General features: G+C 42.8%; 1 protein-coding gene across 1 annotated transcript in view; it reads left to right on the top strand.

The window, feature by feature from the left end:
* The window catches only part of lgr4 (leucine-rich repeat containing G protein-coupled receptor 4), a 59,464-nt gene extending 32,319 nt beyond the window's left edge, over positions 1-27,145 (top strand). Inside the window, exons 3-18 of the mRNA XM_062989953.1 lie at positions 3,649-3,720; positions 4,736-4,807; positions 12,098-12,313; positions 13,607-13,678; positions 15,957-16,025; positions 16,969-17,040; positions 17,258-17,329; positions 18,058-18,126; positions 18,420-18,491; positions 19,785-19,850; positions 19,979-20,050; positions 21,465-21,536; positions 21,698-21,823; positions 21,987-22,084; positions 22,269-22,325; positions 24,027-27,145. Of these exons, the coding sequence (XP_062846023.1) occupies positions 3,649-3,720; positions 4,736-4,807; positions 12,098-12,313; positions 13,607-13,678; positions 15,957-16,025; positions 16,969-17,040; positions 17,258-17,329; positions 18,058-18,126; positions 18,420-18,491; positions 19,785-19,850; positions 19,979-20,050; positions 21,465-21,536; positions 21,698-21,823; positions 21,987-22,084; positions 22,269-22,325; positions 24,027-25,345 (2,596 nt within the window). The 3' untranslated portion in view covers positions 25,346-27,145. The remainder of the gene's footprint in view (positions 1-3,648; positions 3,721-4,735; positions 4,808-12,097; positions 12,314-13,606; positions 13,679-15,956; positions 16,026-16,968; positions 17,041-17,257; positions 17,330-18,057; positions 18,127-18,419; positions 18,492-19,784; positions 19,851-19,978; positions 20,051-21,464; positions 21,537-21,697; positions 21,824-21,986; positions 22,085-22,268; positions 22,326-24,026) is intronic.

Genomic DNA, 27,145 nt, shown 5'->3' with positions numbered 1-27,145 from the left:
CACCTCCCTGTTTCTACACTCACTGTCCATTTTATCAGCTCCACTTACCATATAGAAGCACTTTGTAGTTCTACAATTACTGACTGTAGTCCGTCTGTTTCTCTGCATGCTTTGTTAGCCCCCTTTCATGCTGTTCTTCAATGGTCAGGACCCCCACAGGACCACCACAGAGCAGGTATTATTTAGGTGGTGGATCATTCTCAGTACTGCACTGACACTGACATGGTGGTGGTGTGTTAGTGTGTGTTGTGCAGGTATGAGTGGATCAGACACAGCAGCGCTGCTGGAGTTTTTAAACACCTCACTGTCACTGCTGGACTAAGAATATTCCACCAACCAAAAATATCCAGCCAACAGCGCCCCGTGGGCATCGTCCTGTGACCACTGACGAAGGTCTAGAAGATGACCGACTCAAACAGCAGCAATAGATGAGCGATCGTCTCCGACTTTACATCTACAAGGTGGACCGACTAGGTAGGAGTGTCTAATAGAGTGGACAGTGAGTGGACACCGTATTTAAAAACTCCAGCAGCGCTGCTGTGTCTGATTCACTCATACCAGCACAACACACACTAACACACCACCACCATGTCAGTGTCACTGCAGTGCTGAGAATCATCCACCACCTAAATAATACCTGCTCTGTGGTGGTCCTGGGAAAGTCCTGACCATTGAAGAACAGCGTGAAAGGCGGGTAACAAGCATGCAGAGAAACAGATGGACTACAGTCAGTAATTGTAGAACTACAAAGTATTCAGACCTGACCTGGATAATAAACAATAATTAAGACTTAGAATAATTACGTGTTCCCAGGACCACAGTTCAATCATTTTAAAATGAAAGAATGTTGGCACAACCTTGAACTCTTTCTGGCCAAATTGGACGTCCGGACGAGAGTTAATCCAATAATCCAGTGGCTACAAAAGTCTTGTACAGAGACAAGAGCACGGGTTGGATGTATAACCAGCTGTACAGTATCCCATAAATTAGGCCTACATGGTAGAATAACAAGACAAGGTTCTGTTGGCTAAGTAGCATAAGTCAGCAGGCTTGGAGTTGGCTGGCAACTTCAGGAATAAGATTTAACTCATTGGGTACAACAGGTGGAAAACAAGCACTGGTTAATCTAGCTTGCTGTATTTGAACATCTGTCTCTTCGTAATCCGGTGCAGAAGTTTCTGGACAGCAGGCCGTTTCCTCACTCCCTTGCTGTGCAGCTGTTCTAGAAGAATCCCACACCGGTTGAGCCCAGCAACCACAAAACACAGATTACTTCTGCTCCGGGAAAATAAAGATCAGGGATGCCGTCTCCAGAGCCCAGCGAGTCTTACCGCCGTACGCCGAGGCGTGTGTGCGAGTGTGTGTGTGTGTTTGCACGACACATAGCGGTGGCTTTGAGCCTCAGCCAAACCAGAATAAGAGGGAAAAGCCATAAGCTGTCGTGTAGTCTGTGTTAGAACAGGATATACAGAACGATCAGATGTGTTAGCGCTGTCTTCACATTCTCACCCACACACGTAAACAAAAGCGCTCATGCTTTCAGGGCTGCTTATGAAAACTGAATGTAGTTTTGCTTTGTGGATTATGCCCTCAAGGAAACTATTTTCATTCATCCATCCGGTCTGATGAGATGCTGCTGTCATTTCTTCACCCTTTGACTGAGGTGTGGTTATATTTTTATTTCAGCCTTTTCTCTTCATACTCGGTCTCTCTAGCTGTAAATGAGGCCCAGAAGGGAATCTGCATCAGTTCTGTCTGTTAAGTGCACGAGAAATACTTGTTTCTACTCACAGTCCATTTTATCAGCTCCACTTACCATATAGAAGCACTTTGTAGTTCTACAATTACTGACTGTAGTCCATCTGTTTCTCTGCATGCTTTGTTAGCCCCCTTACATGCTGTTCTTCAATGGTCAGGACCCCCACAGGACCACCACAGAGCAGGTATTATTTAGGTGGTGGATATTAAACACCTCACTGTCACTGCTGGACTGAGAATAGTCCACCAACCAAAAATATCCAGCCAACAGCGCTATGTGGGCAGCGTTTTGTGACCACTGATGAAGGTCTAGAAGATGACCGACTCAAACAGCAGCAATAGATGAGCGATCGTCTCTGACTTTACATCTACAAGGTGGACCAACTAGTTAGGAGTGTCTAATAGAGTGGACGGTGAGTGGACACGGTATTTAAAAACTCCAGCAGCGCTGCTCATACCAGCACAACACACACTAACACACCAAATCATGATTATTACACTGCCGTTAGGACTGTAAAGCGGTGAGTATTCAGAAGCAGTTTGTTACCACTGTCTTGCTAAGTATTCTGAGACCTTCAGGCCAGGAAGCATGTACAGCATAACATGTCGCTGTAATATGGAGACTTCCAGTCTATAGCTCTAAGACCTGTTTCTATCACACAGAGCAAGTCAGAACGAAAGGGAACGAGAGGGAGTAGAGCAGGGGGGTGAAAGGGACGTGTTTATATGGACTTTGCTCAATTAACTACATTTATGTGTATAAACAGTCGGTTTTGGAGTGTGGATTATTTACCTGACCCTGGTAACAGCACAAACATGTATGGGTTACAAACTAAGGGTGTGTAGTGTGGCCAAAATATTATAACCAAAGTCTTTATGATGATACGACATAAATGTCAGATTATGTAGCTTCGCAAAACATCATTACTCCATTTAAAAGTACTACAACACTTTTCTTTAATGTCTTTACAGAAACTGTTTAATAAAGCAGAGAAGGAATGTTTAAACAGTCGCAGCAGGTCCAAGTGTACATAACCTGTGTCCATGTATATATTTTGTATTTTTTTTTTATAAAATCTGTAACAATAATAATAATTTTATAATAAAACTTAGTTCTATTAAGAGCAAATCATGTCCAATAGTAAATAAAAAACTAAAGTTTTATTTTCATACAATGTCTGGTAATAAATTGAAATAACTGAAAATATGGATGCAAATTTGACCAACATTTTATCAATATAAATTATATAAAATCATAGAACCAGGTGTGTATTTAAAAATGCTTGTATAGAAGTAGTGATGGACAAGCAAATTCCTCTTGTCACTCTTAGTGTTTGAAAAGCAGGTGTTAGGGTGGCTGCATGTGAGCACACGTATCTGTGTGTGTGTGTGTGTGTGTGAAGGATTTGATTAGCTGGCAGTTTTTTGGCCATAGACTCGTCTGCTTAAACTGATCCGCAACATTCTGCCACCTCGCCAAGTGATCGCCCAATCAGACGCAGCCTGATAATAGAGGAGTTATTCAGACTGCAGGAGGGTGAAAACTTAGCGTCCAATTCTGGGCTCCAGACACACACACACACACACACACGGGCGCTGACAGTCGAGAACTGATAACCACCACGGGGGCTTGGCGCAGCACAGATTGTTACTGCAGGTTAACTCGGTGTGTGTAGCCAGGCCGGCGTTTGATACAGTGTTTAGCTTTGGTTTGTTTGATGTGTGTTTATAATATCATTGAATATCTTGTAAATATCTTGTACCTAGTGTTAGCTGTTAATAAATTAACGATTATTGGTTTATTAGTCAATTATGAAGCTTTTAGAATTATCGATTATTATATATTTAAGGTTAGATTGTAATAGTCTGTTTCTTTATCTCTCTCTTTAGGCGATTGGCAGGTAATGACCTTACTTTCATCCACCCTGATGCTCTGTCTGGCCTCCACCAGCTCAAAGTCCTGTGAGTACTCTTTAAACACACACACACACACACACACACACACACACACACACACACACACAGAGCCTGGACTGGGTACGTACTATTACTATACGAGACTGAACACCTAACCACAGTGTCTGAGCCGTGTTTCCCTGCTCTGTATCATCACACGCCGATCACAGGGTGTGGGTAGAGTGGAGAGTTGTGTAAAGGCTGAGTGACTAACAGGAATCTCACAGCTATAAGATCTGCAGGTTGCAGGTCTGTCACTGCCATGATGAAGGGTTTCCCAGCATGCCTAAGTGCTGATTAAGGCTAGGTTGCAGGACACGCTCCGTCTCTCTATCTGTTTCTATCTTTATCTTCTTCTTTCCTATCCCGGCTCTTTGCTCTGGTATGTGCCTGCAGTGATGTAACCGATTTGTCCTTCATCTGTTCTGTGAGCCAGTTCGGTTAGAGCTTATCGTGGCTCTGCGTCACCCCGACTCTGCTTTGCATAAAATTGTCTTTTTCTCCTTCCTCTCCTCACTTGCTCTTTACCTGCTGACCTGCCGATGCTCCCGGCTCTCGCTTACATCTGTGTACTCACCTCAGATGTACTCGGGTCAGGTGACCTCGACACGAGTCCCACTGTGGCTTCTAAATACAGAGTGGTTTTGACTAATTAGTCTCTCTTAACTGAAAGACTTTAAACGATTTCCTGGAGTTGTCTCTGCTCAGCGCTGCTGTGTCTGATCCACTCATACCAGCACAACACACACTAACACACCACCACCATGTCAGTGTCACTGCAGTACTGAGAATGATCCACCACCTGAATAATACCTGCTCTGTGGGGGTCCTGTGGGGGTCCTGACCATTGAAGAACAGGGTGAAAGGGGGCTAACAAAGCATGCAGATAAACAGACGGACTACAGTCAGTAATTGTAGAACTACAAAGTTCTTCTATCACTCATTACTATATTTTAACAGAACAGAGCTGAGCGAGTGGCATTTTTTGGACTAAGTTTGTTTTTGTTGTTCTTTTTTCTAGCATGCTACAGAATAACCAGCTGAAAACTGTTCCCAGTGCTGCACTGAAGAACCTTCATGCTCTGCAGTCTCTGTATGTAATGCACACATGCTCTTTGTATACACACACACACACACACACACACACACCTGTGTGTGTCTGTGCTCATGCTTTCATCAGTACATTTGTGTGTTTTTGAATGCGAGATCTCTTTATCAGCAGGTAAGCATGGTAAGTCATTCAGGTGGGGGTTTGTGTGTGGGACGGTGAGAGCTGATCCAGCTGTGTATTTTGGAGAAAAACATTTTAGTGTTGTTATCACTTTGCCAAATCCCATCCCCACCCCCCTTTAGTTTTTTTTTTGGCAGCTGTGTGTCCCCGCAGGGCTGGGGACCGTGCTCAGGACCTGAAGTAATGTGTTCTGGCACAAACACTCGGTCTGGTTTTTTTTCATTTAGGATTCTTCTAAGCTTTACGTCAACACACCTTTTGCCCTCTAGCACTCCCTAAGAAAGACAGGCAGAAGACAGAAAGTTTGACGGACAGACAGATATGTAGACATATCACAATAATTGTACACGCTGTCCCGATTTATTTCTAAGAAATGCTACATACACCGATCAGGCATAACATTAAAACCACCTCCTTGTTTCTACACTCACTGTCCATTTTATCAGCTCCACTTACCATATAGAAGCACTTTCTTTACATACTTTTTTAGCCTGCTTTCACCCTGTTCTTCAATAGTCAGGACCCCCACAGGACCCCATACAGAGCAGGTATTATTTAGGTGGTGGATCATTCTCAGCACTGCAGTGACACTGACATGGTGGTGGTGTGTTAGTGTGTGTTGTGCTGGTATGAGTGGATCAGACACAGCAGCGCTGCTGGAGTTTTTAAACACCTCACTGTCACTGCTGGACTGAGAATAGTCCACCAACCAAAAATATCCAGCCAACAGCGCCCCGTGGGCAGCGTCCTGTGACCTCTGATGAAGGTCTCAAAGATGACCGACTCAAACAGCAGCAATAGATGGGCGATCGTCTCTGACTTTACATCTACAAGGTGGACCGACTAGGTAGGAGTGTCTAATAGAGTGGACAGTGAGTGGAAACTCCAGCAGCGCTGCTGTGTCTGATCCACTCATACCAGCACAACACACACTAACACACCACCACCATGTCAGTGTCACTGCAGTGCTGAGAATGATCCACCACGTAAATAATACCTGCTCTGTGGTGGTTCTGTGGGGGGTCCTGACCATTGAAGAACAGGGTGAAAGCAGGCTAAAAAAGTATGACAGATTGACTACAGTCAGTAATTGTAGAACTACAAAGTGCTTCCATATGGTAAGTGGAACTGATATGCCTGATCGGTGTACATTTCCTATAGTATAACTAGTAGGGGTGTTCATATTTTTTTAGCCTTATAGTCTAAGTATGGTTGTGAATATTTCGAAGTGCTACAGAAAAGATTTAGAGACAGACAGGAAGCTGCATGTATGAATCAGTGTTTTACTCGGGTCGATGAATAAACTGATAGACGGACAGATTTCTTCTAAAAGGCAGGTAGAATTCGAGAGATTGAGAGAGGTAATGTGAGGAATGCCTTTGGCCCTGCAGTTTAGCTGCTCTAATCAGGCCGCTTCCTAATTACAGTGCCTGGGGTGCGGCCCTCAGCATTGAAGCACACCCCGAAACCCCAGCTCGCTTCACCTCTTCCTGCCAGTCCTTCTTTCATTCAATCTCTTCTGCTCGAATCAGCGCGCAAGAGTCTAGCACACTTCAAAGCTCGCGCCCGGGCCACCGCGAGCAGGCCGAGGGGGGTTGCTCATGGCCGCGGGGAACGATTTGCAGGCTGTTTGAAGATGGCTGCCGTTCCAGACTATGACAGCCCTGTTAAAGCCCGGGCCTAATTAACCAGCCCTCTGTAGTGTGAAATCGTTGTGTGTCACGAAACCATGAAATAACAATTTGTAGCCTTAAAATCTTAAGAGACCAGTTGTGCTGTGTCATTACTGTTAATCGCCTCTGTTGTTGGTGGCTCATAAAGAAATGTAATAAAGGTGTTAGGTGTAAAAGTTACGTCCTGAATGAGAATGTAAAGCGTATGTGCAGATGGAACAGAAAGTGCCTGTTGTTATTTTATGTTACTGTCACATGGGTGCTCAAACAATAACCTGTATATTACATACATACACTGATCAGCCATAACATTAAAACCACCACATAATATCATGTCGGCCCTGCTCGTCTGTCAAGGCATCGACTCTACAAGACATCTGAAGTTGTCCTGTGGTATCTGGCACCAAGACGTTAGCAGCCGTCCCTTATGACCTGGGTCGCGCCCCCTGGGTGGGTCATGAAAAATGGGTCGCAGAGAAAAATAATAATAATTCAATGAACGGATTTTAACAAGCACATAAACATGAAATGAACGTGTACACAAACACCCGCTTGTGGGGGCTTTACAGTGGCGACTGTGGCAAGGAAAACCCTTAACTAGAACCAGACTCTACAGGGTTTTCCATCCTCCATGGGTGGCCTGGAGAATATTTGGATGTGCCATAAGTTTGAGAAACCCTGCTTAATAAGTCCTGTAAGTTGGGGTGAGGTGGGGTCTTCATGGATGGTTTGTGTAGCACATCCCGCAGATGCTCGACTTGATTGAGATCAGAGAAATCTGGAGGCCAAATCAACACTTGAACTCATATTGCTTAGCCTACATTTAGGTATATATCCTTTCATTATAGGGTGACCACTGTTCCACGTACTTGGTATTTACACACAGCTGTTTGTACAAATTATTTTGTGGCCCACAGTTGCCAAGAAATGGCTCCAAGTGATATTCCTCATGTTCCTATGATCGATCTCTACAGGGCTTGCTAGACTTCACCTTTGTAATGTTTATAGTTGGTCCTGCCATGTAATTAAATACCGTTATAAAGCACTACACCAACAAATGTGAATCTAGGGAATCTAGGGTAGCTCGGTGGTTAAGGACTAGTAATCATACCCCACCAAGTTGTCACTGTTGGGTGCCTGAGCAAGGCCCTTAACCCTCAGTTACAGAAATCACTGAGATCTGGACACTACCATGACATGCATGCTCCATACAGCTGTATTTAAACTTTTGACCCCAGCTGTGTGCATACCTTTAGAACAGAGAATGAAGTGTGTTTAAGTGTGGCTTTAGAAAGCAAGTGAAGCACAGGTCATGACCAATTCACGTGTCACCAAGGTGATCAATCACGTAAGATAAATATCTTAAAGCCGGACTGTAGAAACACATTTGTCAAACACCCACACTAGTCACCTGCACATGCATATTTCCTCTGTGCGCGTGTTGTTTTTAGCCCTTTTTCCAAAGTAGTGAGGTAGTGTAGAGTGGGAGAGGCTGTTAGTCTGTCCATTACGCAATGTTTAACCTCTGCAGTGTGCTACAGAAGGATGTGTGAGGAACCTGCAGTTGCATTAGTGTTTGCTTAAGTCGAGAGAGTTTAACACTGTACGGTTTACTAATCAGTCACAAAGTGTGTGAACCTGTGTGGGGTTGTGTGTGTGTAACGGGGTTGCACAATCAGAATTTTGCAATCAGCTTTAAATTATGTTGCAATCAATCTGTCAAAAATAAACACAATAATTATATATATGCACTGATCAGCCATAACATTTTAAATACCGTGTCCACTCACTGTCCACTCTATTAGACACTCCTACCTAGTTAGTTCACCATGTAGATGTTAAGTCAGAGACGATCGCTCATCTATTGCTGCTGTTTGATTTGGGCATCTTCTAGACCTTCATCAGTGGTTACAGGACGCTGCCGACGGGGCGCTGTTGGATGGATATATTTTTGGTTGGTGGACTATTCTCAGTCCAGCAGTGACAGTGAGGTGTTTAAAAACTCCAGCAGCGCTGCTGTGTTTATCCACTCATACCAGCACAACACACACTAACACACCACCACCATGTCAGTGTCACTGCAGTGCTGAGAATGACCCACCACCTAAATGATACCTGCTCTGTGGTGGTCCTGACCATTAAAGAACAGCATGAAAGGGGGCTAACAAAGCATGCAGAAACAGATGGACTACAGTCAGTAATTGTAGAACTACAAGGTGCTTCTATATGGTAAGTGGAGCTGATCAAATGGACAGTGAGTGTATATACTGAAAGCATGAATGTATAGCTTTGTGTGCACAGGCGATGACGTACGTGTTTAGCCCCCGACACTATTACAGCCAGATCTTGTCTGAACAGAGATCTGAGCTCATGCCTGCCACGCTACTCCTTCCGCTTCTCAAGCCCAGCATACCATTCATAAACAGGAAGTCCCCACCCCTCCATTCTTACCCATCTTTCCTTTCTGTCTAAACACATGGGTCAACACTCAACACGTCAGATCAAGTCGATCGCATTTTTGAAAAGTTCTGTAATATAAATGATCTTTAATGGTCTTTAGGGGTCAGTGGGATAGAGACATGTAGGACCCAGTAGCAGAGCCTGTGCTGACTTGAGCACTTAACAGTGGATACACATTACATACACCGATCAGCCATAACATTAAAACCGCCTCCTTGTTTCTACACTCACTGTCCATTTTATCAGCTCCACTTACCATATAGACGCACTTTGTAGTTCTACAATTACTGACTATAGTCCATTTGTTTCTCTACATACCTTTTTAACCTGCTTTCACCCTGTTCTTCAATGGTCAGGACCACCACAGGACCACCACAGAGGTATTGCTGCTGTTTGAGTCGGTCATCTTCTAGACCTTCATCAGAGGTCACAGGACGCTGCCCACGGGCACTGTTGGCTGGATATTTTGGTTGGTAGACTATTCTCAGTCCAGCAGTGACAGTGAGGTGTTTAAAAACTCCAGCAGCGCTGCTGTGTCTGATCCACTCATACCAGCACAACACACACTAACACACCACCACCATGTCAGTGTCACTGCAGTACTGAGAATGATCCACCACCTAAATAATAGCTGCTCTGTGGTGGTCCTGTGGGGGTCCTGACCATTGAAGAACAGCATGAAAGGGGGCTAACAAAGCATGCAGAAACAGATGGACTACAGTCAGTAATTGTAGAACTACAAAGTGTTTCTATATGGTAAGTGGAGCTGAGGTGGTTTTAATGTTATGGCTGATAGGTGTATAGATAATGTAAACACAGACCCAGATAGGGTCTCTACTTTACAAAGTACTGCTGCTTTTCTTCACCCATGTAATCAGAAATGTAAAATGGAACTGATAGACTTTTGGGCCCCTAGGGAGGCCCTTAACTGTCAATTGCTCAAATTGTTTTCAGTTATAACTGTAACTTGCTTTGGATAGTATACTTCAGACAGTATACTGTCTAAGCGATTGAGGGTCAAGGGCCCAACAGTGACAACATGGCAACCTTTTGATTACTAGTCCAGTACTTTAACCACTAGGCTACAACTGGCTACAGGTTATTCCAGCTAAACCTTTTTTTTGCATTTGAAAAGTCCAGAACCTTCTATTACACTGTACATTAGTGAGAGTTCTCTGTATGCAGTATAATCAGCACAGAGAAACGACGTGTTTGCCCCTATAGCTGATGTTTCATATTTACTCCCTTCTTCTGAATACATTCTTTATGCCTGAGCTCAAAACCTTCATGTGCCAGCAAATGCACAAACCCTGACTCAGCTCTGTTAAGTGCTTGCAGTATTTGGCACGGCTTGGTTGGTTTTGGCCCTGCGCCCTGCCCTGTATAGTGTGGTCCTCGTCGGGTATGCAGGTGGCCTCTGACCCCTGACCTGAGCTGTGAGATCATAAGAAAGGTGTAAGTTTTATTAACGGCATCAACAGCGGCTATTAAACGATGTCTGATGTGTTATACAGGAGGTCCGGGGGACGTTTGTGTGTGTGTGTGCGCTGTATGAACTTAATGTCGTGTCTGAGCATCTGCAGCTCACTTACCCACACAGCTAACACATCCATCAGATATTTAACTCATCAGATGTAAAAGGATTTGAGACTGATAATCTTTCGCGTGCAACACGGGGAATTTAGCATCACAGATCAAAACACTGATCAAAATCACCTTTTTTTGAAGATGAATTTTTTTTCCTTATGTTTTGATTCAGTTTGCATGCTCTTCGTATCGACCCTTACACAGCGGTACCTTGAAACTCAACGTCAATTGGTTCTGGGAGTGGCGCTGAGTTTCAAGGTATTTTTGCCCATAAGGATATATGGAAAACCTGTTAATGCCTTCCATGGTCCCGTGGAACTGTATATATTTAGGGCTTGTACAATAATGGTATTGTTTTTGACATTTATACTCTAAAAATAACACAAATATAATCCAAAAACACTGAAATAAAAAGCTGATTCTTACAATTTCTCAGAGCCCCGAGCTGTAACACAAGTTTAAAAGTGAAACAGTGAGGAAAATCCAGATAAACACAGATACATGTGGAGCTCCACACAAATGCAGATTCGTCTCATGTTCGCACTTTGATGATGACGTTTTACAGCACCGCTCAAGCCGAACGCTGAACAAAGCAGCTGTTCATTGTTAATTTGAAATTACATACATAACTATTTTTTTTAAATGGACACGTTGAGTTCAGGAATACAAATTTCTCGTTCTAAAAATTTTGAGTTTAGGGGACGTTGAGTTACAAGGTACCACTGTACTGTCGTTTTACACCATAGTTCTTTGCACAAGGCGTGTATGGTAATAAAGATAAAAAAATAAACCCACCCATTAGCTAGAGGTGCTATGCTATGATTTCTTTACATTATAGAGACCCTGTTACTACCCCGATGTATACGTAACAGCATGAAACCACCATTTAAAGGCTGAAAATATACACACACCGACCCTTTTTATTAGGTACTTAACATTCATGGGACATTTTATGAGCTACACCATCACACAGACACACATTGTGTGTATACAGTTACTGACTAGCCTATTTACTCTGAATATTTTGCCACCGTCGGTGAAACGGGGAGCCCATAGGACCCCTACTGAGCAAATATTATTGGGGTGGAAGAACAGCCCTGCATTCACACTAAAGTCGGTCTGATTTTGCTTTCATAGTCAAAATCTCCCAAGGCCATTTTGGCCATAGCCATAAAAATGCTATTTTGACTGAATAGACACAAATTCCCACAGACATACCTCAAAGTCTTGTGAGAAGCAGGCACTTTTCTGAGAAGGCTTCTCACAAGACTTTGAGGTATGTCTGTGAGAATTTGTGCTGAAAAGATACATACCATTTGTTTTCTCTTTTAAATGGGATGTCCAATTACTTCTGACCATTTAGTGTATGTCTATACGGCCAAAAATCCATCTCTTTCCTGACCTCATGCTCATCTTCTCTTTCCCTCTCCAGACGCCTAGATGCCAATCACATCACAGTGGTACCAGAGGACAGTTTCCAGGGCCTGCAGCAGCTCCGACACCTCTGGCTGGACGATAACAGTCTGACCGACGTGCCCGTCGGGCCACTGCAGCATCAGGGAAACCTGCAGGCGCTCACTCTGGCGCTCAACCGCATCGGGCACATCCCCGACAACGCCTTCGCCAACCTGTCCAGCCTCGTAGTGCTGTAAGTCCAAGTCTCTAAGCCTTTCCTGACACCCATGATGAAAGCCCTGATTAGATGTAGGTATGAATATGTAATAGAAGCGGTAGTTTAGTTTATAACTGATATATACACTCGACATTAGGGTCGCTGGAGCCTATCCCAGCTTTTCAATGGGCACAAGGCACACAGTAACCCCCTGGACGGGGCGCCACATACACACACCCATTCACCTTTAAAGCAATTCAGTGTCTTCAATTAACCTGACTGCATGTTTTTGGACTGTGGGAGGAAACACAGCACAGAAGGGACCCGGACCGCCCCGGCTGGGGATCGAACCCAGGACCTTCTTGCTGTGAGGCGACAGTGCTACCCACCGAGCCAGGTGTAAGACTTGTGTGAGAATTCATGTAGGATGAGAAGCCTGACATACAATCAGCATTCCTATTCATCCCAGTGTGGTTGGTTGTAGAGCTCTGTACATACCATCATAAGTGCATAAGTTCCAAAACATCAGACTCATCAAACGTCTTTATTAGCACAAATTAATATAAATAATCCTATGTATGTTAGACACATATCTTTACTCTGGAATTAGGAAGGGTGTCCACATATTTCCCACCATATACTTCACCTAGTAAGTATGCTTTTAATGAATTTTACAGCCTCAGGAACCTGTACATCCACACACTGGGAAATGTTGTGTTGACAGAGACTTTAAGAGAGGCTAAAGATGGAATCCAGAATGTACCCGAGCGTCCTGCAATTTCAGAAAGCCAGCAGAGACATCTGTTTGCATCTGTTTCTCTCTCTAGCTCTGTCTCCCTATCTGGAGGGTTCTGTGTGGGTCTGATTTACCAATTACATTCCTGCTGCTGGAAAATATTTGTCTAAGGAGTGGAGGCCAATTAATCCGTTAAGTAGGTTGAACAAACAGGCAGACGTGCTTGAGGTTTGATGAGTTCTCCGTTCAGATGCTGTCCGAGTGCAGCAGTGTTTGGATTGTTCTGATAAACCGTGACTGGATAATTGCAGGACAAAATAACTCATTTATGTCAAATAGGAGAAATGAGATCAGATTTTTGTGGAGAGGTTTGTTGTTTGGTTGTTGTCAAGTCTGCACATCTACAGGGGCGGACAAAATAATAGAAACTGCATATTTGGCAAAGCAGAAAGTAGATTCCCCCTTAAAGTCAATTTGAAGTCATTGAAATAATCAACCCATCCTGTTTATGGGGACTTAAATGCATTGCTAACAGTGTTGTTTGTATGACTGTACGTCAGTAATCTTATATCATTTTTTTTATCTCGTTTCAGACACCTGCACAACAACAGGATTGAAGAGATCGGGAAAAACTGTTTCAGCGGCCTGGACAATCTAGAGACCCTGTGAGTTCACAAATCATAAATCATACAGACTGTATAGCCAAAATTATGTTGACACCAAACTTTCCACAAGATTTCGAGTTTGTCTGTGACCGCTTAGTCAAATAAGCATTCGTAAGGTCAGACACTGACACTGAATGAGAAGGCCTGGCTTGCCATTTACGTTCCATTTTGTTGTTTGGTGGGATTGAGGTTCGGGCTCTGTGTGCAGGCCATTTAAATTTCTCCACACCAGACTTATCAAACTTTGTGTAACTGGGCAGAGTTATGCTGGTACTGGGAAGAACCTTCAACAAACTGTTACCTCAGTGTTGGAAGCATTTATTTATTTAATTGCTTAATGAATTGATTGTTTTTTATTATATAAGCATCCTAGTAAGGTTCTTTAATCATAGGTTATGTGTACAATGTTAGTAACAAACAAAAGTTTGCTGGGTTGCTGTTAGACATTTTGCAAATATTAAAATGAATCCAAAAAATCTTCACATTCATTTATTTATTTATGAGAGGAACCCAGTTTAATAAGAGATTATTAGATTATCCTGAGAAAAGAAGCTGCAATACTAGATATTAATCAATATAAGTCATTTTAGAAAGTCTCTATAAGTCGAAAACATACAAATATGGTACACTGTGGTATCATGTACAGTTTAGATGTTTAGGATCATTTCTAAATCATTAATTGTTAGCTGGATAGCTGATGTAGGTGTGCTGGAAATAGGAAAGGGGGGAATTTGGACCATCTGATGGTATTTTAGGAGTGACTTGGGAAACCCTGCTTTGTAAGAGGACTATTTCACTCCAGCAGACATTTATTGGTCTGGACTGTGAATGATCATGTTTAAAAGCTGTGCGGTGACATTGTGTTTACGTGAGACCAGCCAGCAGACTGTCGTTTGTATATGTTCCTCCTCGTGCTACTTGTTTTGTGTACAGGACTTGGAAAGTGTGCTTACGCTAATGTAGTGTAGTGTACAGCTGTGAGCTACTTAGTGGTGGTGTTTTTAGTGTAGAAACTATAGCAAGGCTTTTATCTCTTTACCAAGGTTCTTGGCTCAGGTTCAATAAGGAGAAAGCCCAGTTTAACCTTTATTCATTAACTGGAGAAGTGAAGAATGCTAACGAAGAGTGCAGGAAGTTTATGCTGGGCCTCCTTCCCCATCTCCTTCTCTCTCCTTCCTGTCTTGCCCTGGAGGAAGAAGGGAAGGGGAAGGCAGATATCCATCGCTGACTAGGCTTTATTTACTCTGGCTGCAGTCAGAACAGGAAGAGGGCACGCCAACATCCTTCGTCCCTTTGGGGGCACCAAGACACAAAATGGGGGCATTAATAGAGTAAGGGGCAAAATGCCAAAGTATCGTGTGGTAACTAGGGTAAACAATGACACGGCAAATTGCGCAAGCAATGGGTCCACCTGCTTTCTGTAGAACATCAACAGGCAGAAATGTGTGGTGTATTAAACCTGGGTGTACATCAGCAGAAGAAAGTCATCCTTCTCAGGTGTAACTAGAGCTCACAGTACTCCGGATGTTAACCTGTAATCACTCATTAAATGATTTATTATTCTTATTAATCCATTATTTCATAATCAGTAGTTACTTATACATTGATTTTGACTCACATGCATCACATCTGCAAGATATCTGCAAGAGCAGGATTAGGGCAGTGCTAGCTCAGTGGTTAAGGTACTGGACTAGTAATCGGAAGGTCTCTGGTTTAAGTCTGACATCTGCCAAGTTGCCACTGTTGGGCCCATGAGCAAGGCCCTTAACCTTCGTCCTTAAACTTTAACTGCTTGATTGTAGAATTGAGTGTTGTATTCATCCCAATTTTAAGTCTTTTTGGATAAACACATCTGCTTAAATAATAAAAATGAAAATCAGGAGGCAGTTTAAAATAAATGGGGTAAAATAATCTAACTTTATTTTCCTGGTTAGAACGCGAGGCACAGCATTGTGAAAGATCAGTAGGATTCAGAAGTCCAATTTAGTCCAAGCTTGCACTCTTCAGTGTGCTTAGTGAGCAGGCTTTTTACCTTTCATAAAGGTTTACAGAAAATGAAGTTTCTATTCATCTAATATGTCTTTATCACAGTGTTTTATTAACTCATTCGTCAGCCTGAAAGTGTTGTTTACAGATTTCATGTCTCAGGAGCAGTATATAACAAGAGAGCACTAAGCGGACATGATGCTGCTTTCTGACTGGATATAAAACCATTGTAAAGTGGACATTATTGGCTGAAGTTGTTGGCTTTGCTAATGTTTTATACTTCTGTTCTCAGAGATCTGAACTACAACAACCTGAAGAGCTTCCCCGAGGCCATCCAGGCTCTCCCCAAACTGAAAGAGCTGTAAGTAACTGCAGTTCTTTTTTTTACTCCATGTAAAACTTTGTTTTTTCCGCTCTCTGTCTCTCTGTCATTTTGATTTTGAAGGACGTTATGGGTGCGAGGGGCTGGATCCATAAATTACAGATCAAAAGAAAGTAGATTTTTTCTCCCACTCCTCCTGATGAGAGACAAAAGAAACTAAAACGAAGGGTGTACCAGGTGTGATTTTTTTACCCAGGCCAGGTGCAGGTCTACCTCCCATTCTTTCACAAGCTGTCAATCACGCGGAAAGAAAGGAAGCAGGAAATGAGGCGTTTCGCACCGCCGGTTTATAACATTTACAGAGTATGGAAACGAATGTCGTTATTGTATTTTGCTTTATTTATGTACGAGTACGAGTTCATCAGTTTTTTGCCCTGCAGCTACAAGCATAAGAAAGTACATCAGGGTTCACAGGGTGCTTAAAACATGAAGTAGTACACTAATAAAAACATGGGTGCGTACTGCAGCCCTGCTGAGAACAAGTATGAAGTATAATGTGCTTCCAAACAAGCTGGGATATGTGAAGAAAGAATTTCATTGTACTGTACACCTGTATATGTACATATGACAAATAAAGGATATCTTATCTTATATCTTATCTGGAGGACTATAGATCACCCATAGGCACCGTTTAAGCTATTCTAGCTTGTTTAATTTACTTTTATTATACATAGTTTAGTATTAAAATACCACTATAGCAATATATTTGTTAATGTAGGTTTATTACGTTTTAAACACACTGACTTGACTTCCATCATTATGCATGCTAACATGTTCCCGCCATTAATCTCCAGCTTTACCAGTTGAGTCAGGCTGCCATCTAGTGGTACTTACTGGTATTACTGGATGACTCATCACTAATGTAAAGAAAATATAACTTCAGCTACATTTACTTTAATAAATGACCTTTTTTACTTTACAGTGGCTTTCACAGCAACAATATAACTGTCATACCTGAAGCAGCTTTTCATAAGAATCCATTATTGCGCACAATGTGAGTACATTCACACACAGCTTCCACAGTGCGTACACACACACACACACACACACACACACACACACACACACACACACACACACACACACACACACACTCACACACTGGAAACATATATTTTATTCAGATGACTTTGTTATTCATGAATGCTCTATAACGTCCAAGCCTTTGACTGTTTTTCAATGTGTGTGTGTGTGTGTGTGTGTGTGTGCAGCCATCTCTATGACAACCCTCTCTCCTTCGTGGGAAGGTCAGCCTTCCAGAACCTATCAGACCTTCACTCTCTGTGAGTTTGCCTATTAATCACGGTTTTCTATTCACGACGGCCTGCTTTTAGGATTGAAGCTTAACTTCAGGGCTTATTAGAGATTTCCAGCAGCCGCTTTTGTTCTCGTCTCAGTTTTGAACTTGGAGACCAATTTCCACCTACAAAGGATGTACACGTCAGTACAGTCGGATAGAATTTCAGTAATCAGAGTGGCTTTGTGCACAACAAACAAGGTTTTTTTTTTGGAAAATTGGCAAATAGCCCATTTTAGTGTAATTACTAAATTAGAGCGTTTCAAATAAATGATTTATATTTGTATTTATTTGTATTTATTGTTGAGGTTGCACCTCCTGTATGGATGTGCTATATAGGGTAGTATTTATTTATTTATTAGGAGGATTTTAACACCATGTTTTACACACTTTGGTTACATTCTTGACAGAACAGGTAGTTACTGCTTACACAAGATGCATCAGTTCAAAAGTTTAATATTAAAAAACACAGTCATTGACATTTGGACTGTGGGAGGAAACCCACACAGACACGGGGAGAACATGTAAACCCCATACAGAAGTACATCTGTATGTCCATCAATGTAAATCTAAGATAATGTTTCTGCACATTCTCTGATCATTTTATCCTAAATGCTTAAATCTGATCACAAACCCATGTAGGTAGAAAAAGTAAAGGAAAGTGTAATAATAGTGTTTCATATGCTTTTGTGTGGATCTTTTTGTGAATGTTAGGATGCTGCGTGGAGCCAGTATGGTCCAGGATTTTCCCAGCCTGACTGGAACAGGAAATCTAGAGAGCCTGTGAGTTTCTATTCACACGTCATTAAACACTGATACGCTTCTGCGCGTCAACAACAATCAGAAACACTGCCAGCGTCTCTGATGAACTGATACTTATCTCACAGATTGTTTCAGGAAATAAGTGACAGTGTGTATTAAAAAATAAACACGTTTCTGCTTTGTACTGTTGTTATATGATACTGTCCCAACTTATTTGAATTTGAAATTGAGATTTTTACAATCATGTAAAAAAATTTAATCGTGTGTGTTTGTGTGTGTGTGTGTGTGTGTGTGTGTGTGTGTTTGTTATCCAGCACGTTGACAGGTACTAAAATCAGAGCTGTACCTGCAGATCTCTGTGAGGACCTGGCCCTGCTCCGGACACTGTAAGTAACCTCCGACCCTTTAGTGTGTGAAGGTGTTAATGTGTGTGTTTATTCGTGAATGTTTCAGATTTTATAGGCCTCAGCTCTTGACAGTCGTCTTCTATTTAGAATCTACACACTTTAATGTTAAACAAGCAGAATTGCGCACACTTACGTGAACACACACACTCTCACACACACACACACACACACACACTTTGACAGTAACAATGCACACAGACCCAATGCTTATTACATGTGTATTACACGTGTAAGGGCACATGACACTGTCTATGTCTCAGTTGGTACAAACAATATGTTGAGGTCACCTCTGCGCTGAGGTCCTAGCAACAGGAAAAGTACTCTCATTTCTAAGAGGTAAAATACCTGGATAGTTTCAGCCATTAATGCATGTAAGCTGCATGTAAAATGTGGGGTATAGGGTTTGACTTAGCATTTGGATTAATTTAGGAATTAATGGTCCTTAAATTACATAGTGGACACAATTAACTCTGTGTGTACACAAACCTTTATACAAGTGTGGTCATTATTCTACCACAGATCATGTAAACAGTCAGAAAATACATCAAATGTATTCAAATTTACGCCATGTAATTTATACTACTGACTGATTGTATACTGATTATATATTTTCTGCATTTAGTTGGGGATTAGTGGACTAAATTTAGACAGTATACCATATTTTAATGGTCAACATAGCAAAACAGGCTAACATAGCTAAGCCTCCTATTAGTTCTAAATGTGTATTACAGATCAGAGCACTCACATTCAAAAACCTAGTGTAACCAGGACGTAATGCATCGGTTTGGACATTCATTTGTGAAAGAATTTAATTCCAGCACTTGGTGGGAGGTAAGAACCTTGCTTTAGTGCCCACGGTGGCACTTGCACTGGCAATGTTCGACCCATCTGTGCTTGTTGTACTTAAAACCCTCTGATTTTATTTCAGTCATAAATATCATACACACCTGCCTACACACATCCAGCGTTATTGAACATCACTCGCGCGGCGTCTAACGTGCATGGTGTTTTACAGCAGGGCTTCAGCACAACGAGACCGGCAAGAAGAGTTAAACACTAATGACCTCCCAGAGGAGCTAGAGACAAAGCTCCACACACACACACACACACTCACACATAATTGTATTATAGAGCTGTGTGGATCCTGCATGCTGGATATTTAATTTAAATAAGCGTTCATTCTAATCCAGACTGAATTTGTGTAATTGTGTATAATGTGAGGTACTAAATCTGAAGCGATGAATAATATTGAGCTGATGTTTGTCCCGACAGAGATTTGTCCTACAATCAAATAGAAGAGCTGCCTTCCTTTCAGGGCTGTGTGAATCTCCAGGATATGTAAGCATCTTTTATTCTCTCTGTAGGCTACCTCCTTATTTTTATCCTCTCTGTCAGTCGGGGGGTTACAGATAAAACATGGTCGTAATCTTTTTGTTCTTTATTTGTTGCTCTTTTTCATTCTGTAGAATCCTGCAGCACAATCATCTCCAGCAGATTGAGCGAGATACTTTCCAGGGCCTGACCAACCTCAGAGTGCTGTAAGTGCAGAGTCGTTTTAAATGAATATCTCTCTGTGTGTCTCAGTATGAATGTCTCTCAGAGTGAAACACCTCGGACAGTTCACCGGTCCATCACAGAGCAGACACACACACACACACACACACACACACAGACAGTTAGAGCAATTGTAGTAGCTTCAATTAGCCTGACTGCTTACCTTTGGACTTGTTGGTGGAAGTTATTGAAGAACATGCAAATCCCACACAGAAAGGACCCTGGCCGCCCGGCTGGGGAAACAAGCTCATGCTTTGCCATCACAAATATAGTGAAAACCTTTAGAGCGTTTTGTAAATCTGTAAGTTGCTTTTCCATTCAGTGAAACATGATGGGTATAATGGTTTGGGTTAACTACGTATGCCAGCCTCTGGAATCACATTCTTTAACCTTATTAAGTATTTAAATACAGATGGCAGCAGTGAAATGACTTCAGGGATAAACAATGACAGTCTGCTGGTTTTGTAAATTCTGTGCTTCAACAAAATACGAAATGTAATAAAGCGAAATCTTTTATTTGTACCCAATCAAATGATGTTTATATATTAAAACCACCTCCTTGTTTCTACACTCACTGTCCATGTTATCAGCTCCACTTACCATATAGAAGCACTTTGTAGTTCTACAATTACTGACTGTAGTCCATCTGTTTCTCTGCATGCTTTGTTAGCCCCCTTTCACCCGGTTCTTCAATGGTCAGGACCCCCACAGAGCAGGTATTATTTAGGTGGTGGATGATTCTCAGCACTGCACTGACATGGTGCTGGTGTGTTAGTGTGTGTTGTGCTGGTATGAGTGGATCAGACACAGCAGCGCTGCTGGAGTTCTTAAATACCGTGTCCACTCACTGTCCACTCTATTAGACACTCCTACCTAGTTGGTCCACCTTGTAGATGTAAAGTCAGAGACGATCGCTCATCTATTGCTGCTGTTTGAGTCGGTCATCTTTGAGATCTTCATCAGTGGTCACAGGACGCTGCCCACAGGGCGCTGTTGGCTGGATATTTTTGGTTGGTGGACTATTCTCAGTCCAGCAGTGACAGTGAGGTGTTTAAAAACTCCATCAGCGCTGCTGTGTCTGATCCACTCATACCAGCACAACACACACTAACACACCACCACCATGTCAGTGTCACTGCAGTACTGAGAATGATCCACCACCTAAATAATACCTGCTCTGTAGTGGTCCTGTGGGGGTCCTGACCATTGAAGAACAGGGTGAAAGCGGGCTAAAAAGGTATGTAGAGAAACAGATGGACTACAGTCAGTAATTGTAGAACTACAAAGTGCTTCTATAGGATAAATGAAGTCGATAAAATAGACAGTGTGTGTAGTATGTGTATAGGGTTGTGTTTATGTGTTAAATCATTCACTCTTTGTGTTTTTTACTGAATTTAGGGACCTGAGCAGAAATCAGCTGACGTTTATTCATCGAGACGCCTTTCTGACTCTCAGCACCTTAACAAATCTGTGAGTCTCTTATCAGATCTGAACTTTCTCTCACTTTGTACTGACTGTATGTTGAATTGAGAGCTTGTTTTACCACTGGCCACCTGATCACTCAATACATGCTGATCTAAATCTTCTGACACTTCACATAAAAAGTACCGATTATTTTTTCCTCTTCCCAGGGATCTGAGTGGAAATCTTTTATCCAGTCTTCCCACAGCTGGACTGAACTCGTTGAACCAGCTCAAACTGACAGGCAATACGAACTTGAAGAGCAGTCTGAGTGCTGCAGGTCTGCCCAAACTCAGGTGAGATGAGCCAGGCAGGCACAACTGATTACAGTTCATCCACGTCTCGTCTCCTCAGCTTTTATTACACTGATCTAGTGCTTATAGAGCCACCAAATACCATTTTAGTCCCGACTCTGCCCGGGTCAGGTCTTATTTTCTTTTTGTTTTTGTGTGTGTTCAGGTCTATATCAGTGCCATATGCCTATCAGTGCTGTGCCTTTATAGCCTGTGATGGCACAACGAGTTCCCTAGACAGAGAAGACAGGAGAAAATCTATCGGTACGAGACCCGTCATATTAAATCTGAACCCTTTCTCTTTTATCTGGGAGTAAATACATCACATTGTTTGTGTGCAGTGGACAGGTTTGTGCTATTGAATGATGGTAGGTAGTTCATAAACTCTCTCCTCCTCTCCCTGTGTGTGTGTGTGTGTGTGTGTGTGTGTGCGCGCTCATGTTTATAGGTACAGATGAGGAGATGGAAAGGCTTCCCTTGGTTATGCATTGTTCTCCTTCTCCAGGTAGGTGAATCACCTAAACACCAGTGCTTTATTTACAAGGTACATGGAGGGGAGAAGAATTTGCAAGTGATATGAGTGATACCTAGAAAAAAGTGAGTGGCACCACTATGTTCTGTACAGGAGTATGTTCTGTATTTATATACCACTAGTGTAATGTGGCCAACTATCTATAGTACAGAAAGGCTGATGTTATGGTAGCATTTTCAAATTAGTGGTAGAGCAGGATGCCTGCTTCATATTTATATCAATATAGCAAATGAGTAGTGTTCTAGTGCTGACCCACAATTTTCACAGTCATTAGTCCCACGTCCCACCATGTAATGATGGTAATAAACTCTTCTAAACCACGGCCACAACTCAACACTGATGAGGCCATTTTTCAGACATTAAATGGGCTGGAACTACAGCAAAGTCATTTTCCTCCCAAAACTGAAATGCTGCACAGTCGTTAGGAATGATTTTGGCTCAGATTCCAAATCTTATGAATACTTTAAGCATTGCTGCATATGGTGTTGAGTCATGTGTGTTCCGTTATGTTTATTATAGCATTTTAATCTGTCCAGAATAACTTCACTAGTTGCAGTGTCATGCGTGGTCATAAATGGTGATGCAGTGTTACCAGTTCACCACCAGATGTCACTGTTTATACGGTACTTCAGTGGTCTGGCAACATCTACCGGTAAAGCAGGGGAATGAAAGGCTGTCAGGCACTACACACATAATAGAACCAGATATGTTGTACATTTAAATACTTGGTTTGTTAATAATTCATATTTACACATGTTCATGAGTTAGTTGGACATTATAAATTCATGGGCATCACTCTGCTGAGAAAGCTTTACACAAGATTTTGGAATGTGTCTATGGGAATTCGTACTCAGAGGTGTTGGGGTTGGGTTAAGGTGTGTGCAGACGACTAGAGTTCCTCCACAGCAAACTAAGTCTTTATAGATGTTGCTTTGTGCACAAATCTAAGGGCATGATGGAGCAAGAAAGGAAGGAAAGTTGTAGCTTATGATTTATTTACTATATTTAATTTTAAGCACATGTATCCTATGTGTGTGGCTGAAATACACAACTCAGTAATAATAAGGGGACCGCCCAGGTGGCGCAGCAGTAAATCACGCTAGCACACCAGAGCTGACATTTCGAACTCGTCCGAAACTCGGCTCTGCCATCCGGGTGGGCTGGGCGGCTACATGAACCACAACTGGCTGTTTTGGCCATACAGGGTGGGGAGCTGGATAGGGACCTCATAACTGGTGCAATTACGACCTCTGCTGGCTGATTGATGGTGACTGCACAGAGTCGAGGAATAATGTGTTGATCAGGGTGTGGCTCTTCATACACAAAGCTAATGCGCATATGAACTCGCCGGTGAACTCATGCAGGTGAAAAGATGCATTCGGTACTGCACACGTGTCGGAGGGGGCGTGTGTTAGTCTCGCTCTCCTCAATCAGAAGTGGAGATCAGCATCAGTAGAGAGAAAGCGTAATACAATCGAGTAAATGGATATGACTAGTGTTCATACTTTTGATCACATGTTCTATATTTGGTATCGCTTACAATACATCAAATACAACACACTAACACACACACACACACTCACTCTCAAAACCTATACATGTTTACTGTGTATTTAGTATAAAAAATGTTCAACTGTGTTTGTTAATGTGGATCTGTACTGTTTTCTCTCACAGGAGCGTTTAAACCATGTGCCCACCTGCTTGGCAGCTGGATGATCCGACTGACCGTGTGGTTCATCTGCCTGGTTGCCCTGCTGTTTAACAGTCTCGTCCTGGCGGGCACTCTTTCTTCACGCAGCTGCCCCCTCTCACCCGCCTCTTTACTCATGGCCCTCCTGGCATCCTCCAACCTGCTCACAGGGCTTTACGTGGCAGCACTGGTAGTCCTGGATGCCGCTACCTGGGGCTCGTTCTCATCCTACGGCGTGTGGTGGGAGACCGGCGCTTGGTGCAAGACACTGGGCATGCTGGCCGTGTTTTCAACCGAGTGGGCTGTCTTGTTGCTGCCGCTGGCTTCTGTGGAGCGCAGCCTGGCTGTGCGGGCACTGATGGGCAAGGCGGGCGCACTAAGGAGCTGCGACCGGCGGGAACAGAGGAAGAGGTTTGGTCTAGCCGCAGCTTTGCTGGGGATCTTGGCGGCCGCGGTGGCGTTTCTCAGCTTGTATCAAGAAGCAGCTGAGGGGAATCCAATCTGCCTGCCGTTTTCAGGAGGGTTGGCACCTGGATTGGGTATGACGGTGGCATTGGTGCTCCTGAACACCCTGGCTTTCCTGCTGAGTGCTGTGGTGTATACACAGCTGTACTGCGGACTGGGGCGGGCACAGTTGGCCGACCCTGAGCAGGCAGGATCTGTGCGTCATGTAGCATGGCTTATTTTTACAAACTGCATCTTCTTCTGCCCCGTAGCAGCGTTTTCCTTTGCCCCACTCCTGGCGGGAACGGGCACAGCTGGCAGTCCCGATATGGCAAAATCAGTCACGCTGATCTTCTTTCCTTTGTCGGCTTGCTTGAACCCGGTGCTGTATGTGTGCTTTAGCCCAGCCTTCAGGCACGACTGGCACCGACTTAAAAGCCGCATCCGAGCTGGGAAATCTTTGAGTACGGGTGCGATGGGCGTGGCTAGGAACGTAGAGGGCGGAGTCTCGAGTGAACTAAGCTACAAATGTGGGTTGTGTGAGCGCTGCGAGGCGGCACTTCTAGCCAGAACATCATCATCTGTATCCTCCTCATCCTCTTCCTGCACCTGCAGACATTTAGTGAAGTGGCACAGCTGCCCGGCACTGACAGCTGGCGAGGGTGGATGCCAGCGATCAGAGGGGGACTGGGCCGACTGCGCCACCCTTTCTGTGCACTCAGAGTACGCAGACGAGGGCGACTCGTTCGTGTCGGACAGTTCGGAGCAGGCGCAGGCGTGCGGGCGGGCGTGTTTCTGCCAGAGTCGCGGCCTGCCCTTAGTGCATTACTCCTACAATGCACCGCGTATCAAAGACTGACCTGGACACGCTGTACTCTAGCACACTCGCACCCTCCGCTCGTGCACTAAACTGTGCTTATAGTGGAGCTCAGCAAGGGCACACAGGAGCACACTGTGCAGAGTGATTTGGGACACACTGCCAGTCAGGAAGCACTTTTTGCAAGCAAACACTAATCTGCATGTGCGACCGTGCTGACCCCTCATCAGCAAACAAAAAAGGGAAACTGACAAAGACTCACTGAGCCAAATAATGTTAGCAGGACTGTTTTTGCTTTGATTTTTATGTCTGTTCCAGTTCATTCTTAAAAAAACCCAGCTCTCCTCCAGCTGCTGCCCACCGCTCAATTGTATCAGACCTGATCTTAATTTGCTGATATTTCTAATTAAGCCGAGGTGACGATGCTATCTCTAAATAGCCTGTTTCTGTTATAATGTTGATCGTTCACTGTGCCATTCCCTTTTATATTGAACTCAAATTGTGTCAGAACCTTTGGATCTTTATCTGTTGAAGTTTGCCTTCTTTCTTGGCAATTATGCTAATATTTAGCATTGCCCAGCGGCCGCTTTCTCACACTGTTCAGTCTGTTTTATGTTCCGAGCGTATTCAAACAGAGCTGCGTTTTTCTGAGGCTGAATGTAGAGCTATGTACAGCTTGGGGTGAAGTCCACATTATAGATTGTTGCTGTTGCTGTTTAGTAAAGTTAAATTCTACTCTACTGAGCAATTCTATTTACTCAGCATTTTCAAGAATTAAAGCTCCTCATACAAACTTTCCATTCATCTTTAAAGTTAAATGTCGGGTCATTTTAAAGTTTTGGACTCCACACTACACAGATCTCAGAGATGTTTTTGCTTGTTATTACCGAATTCATTTGATTTAATCTGAATTGCTAGAAAGAAGTCGATCAAGCAAAACGTCTAATGCTTTTAAAATAAAATCACCAGCTTTTATTCAGTCTGATTTGAAAATACTCTGGTCGCGACACACAAAATGTTTCAGCAACATTGTTTTGACTGATGTTAATGAAATGACTTTTTCTTCCAACAGATCTCCCAAAGAATTTATATCAATTATTTTTATAGTTACGGAAATTTTATAATTATTCTTATAAATAACCTCTTTTGATAAGAATGACCAGGCCCAAAGATGGAACATGTACAGTATATCCACAGTTATCTATATGAGGTATTGATCTTTAAGAGTCTATTAAGCTATCAGATGCATTAAATATCACACAGTGCTCCTCCGAATCCCACACAGCATCTGTGTGTATGTTGAGGAATTTCATTAAAACATTCTAAATCTTTTTCACGCTGCTCTGATGCAGAACGACTGCCTTTCCTCAGGCTTTTTAAAGCGTAGCTGCAGCCAAGCTGAATATTTATGTCCTCATGTTAGTCAAATAAGCTCCTCCAACAGCTGATGGATAAATAAGTCTCCGAGGTAGCATTTAATGTAACTAACAAATTCCAAGTGTGTGTGTGTGTGTGCTCGTGATACATTTTTTGTGTTGCTTTATGTTGTAAATTATTTGTACAAGATACATCTAATCAGAAATGGGATGCATCGATTAAACGTGGAAGCTACCTCTTTACCTGTAGTGGCTGCCAGTAGTGTGAACACAGTGTGAAAGCGTCGTGGTTAATTATTCATGTTTCATGTCTGTATGATTGCTCATGCTGTAAATACATCTAGCTTGATTTGTGTCACTTAATGAAAGTCACGTTTTAGTTTATACATATTGTGGGAGGAAATTGTGTATGAGATATAGTAATTTTTGTAAAGCAAACTATATAAATGAATTTTCTCATTTCTGA

This window comes from Trichomycterus rosablanca, chromosome 27, assembly GCF_030014385.1.
Source record: "Trichomycterus rosablanca isolate fTriRos1 chromosome 27, fTriRos1.hap1, whole genome shotgun sequence".
NCBI classification, from domain to species: Eukaryota; Metazoa; Chordata; class Actinopteri; order Siluriformes; family Trichomycteridae; genus Trichomycterus; species Trichomycterus rosablanca.
Note: the sequence above shows the minus strand (reverse complement) of the source record. Positions and strands in the feature narration are given on the sequence as shown.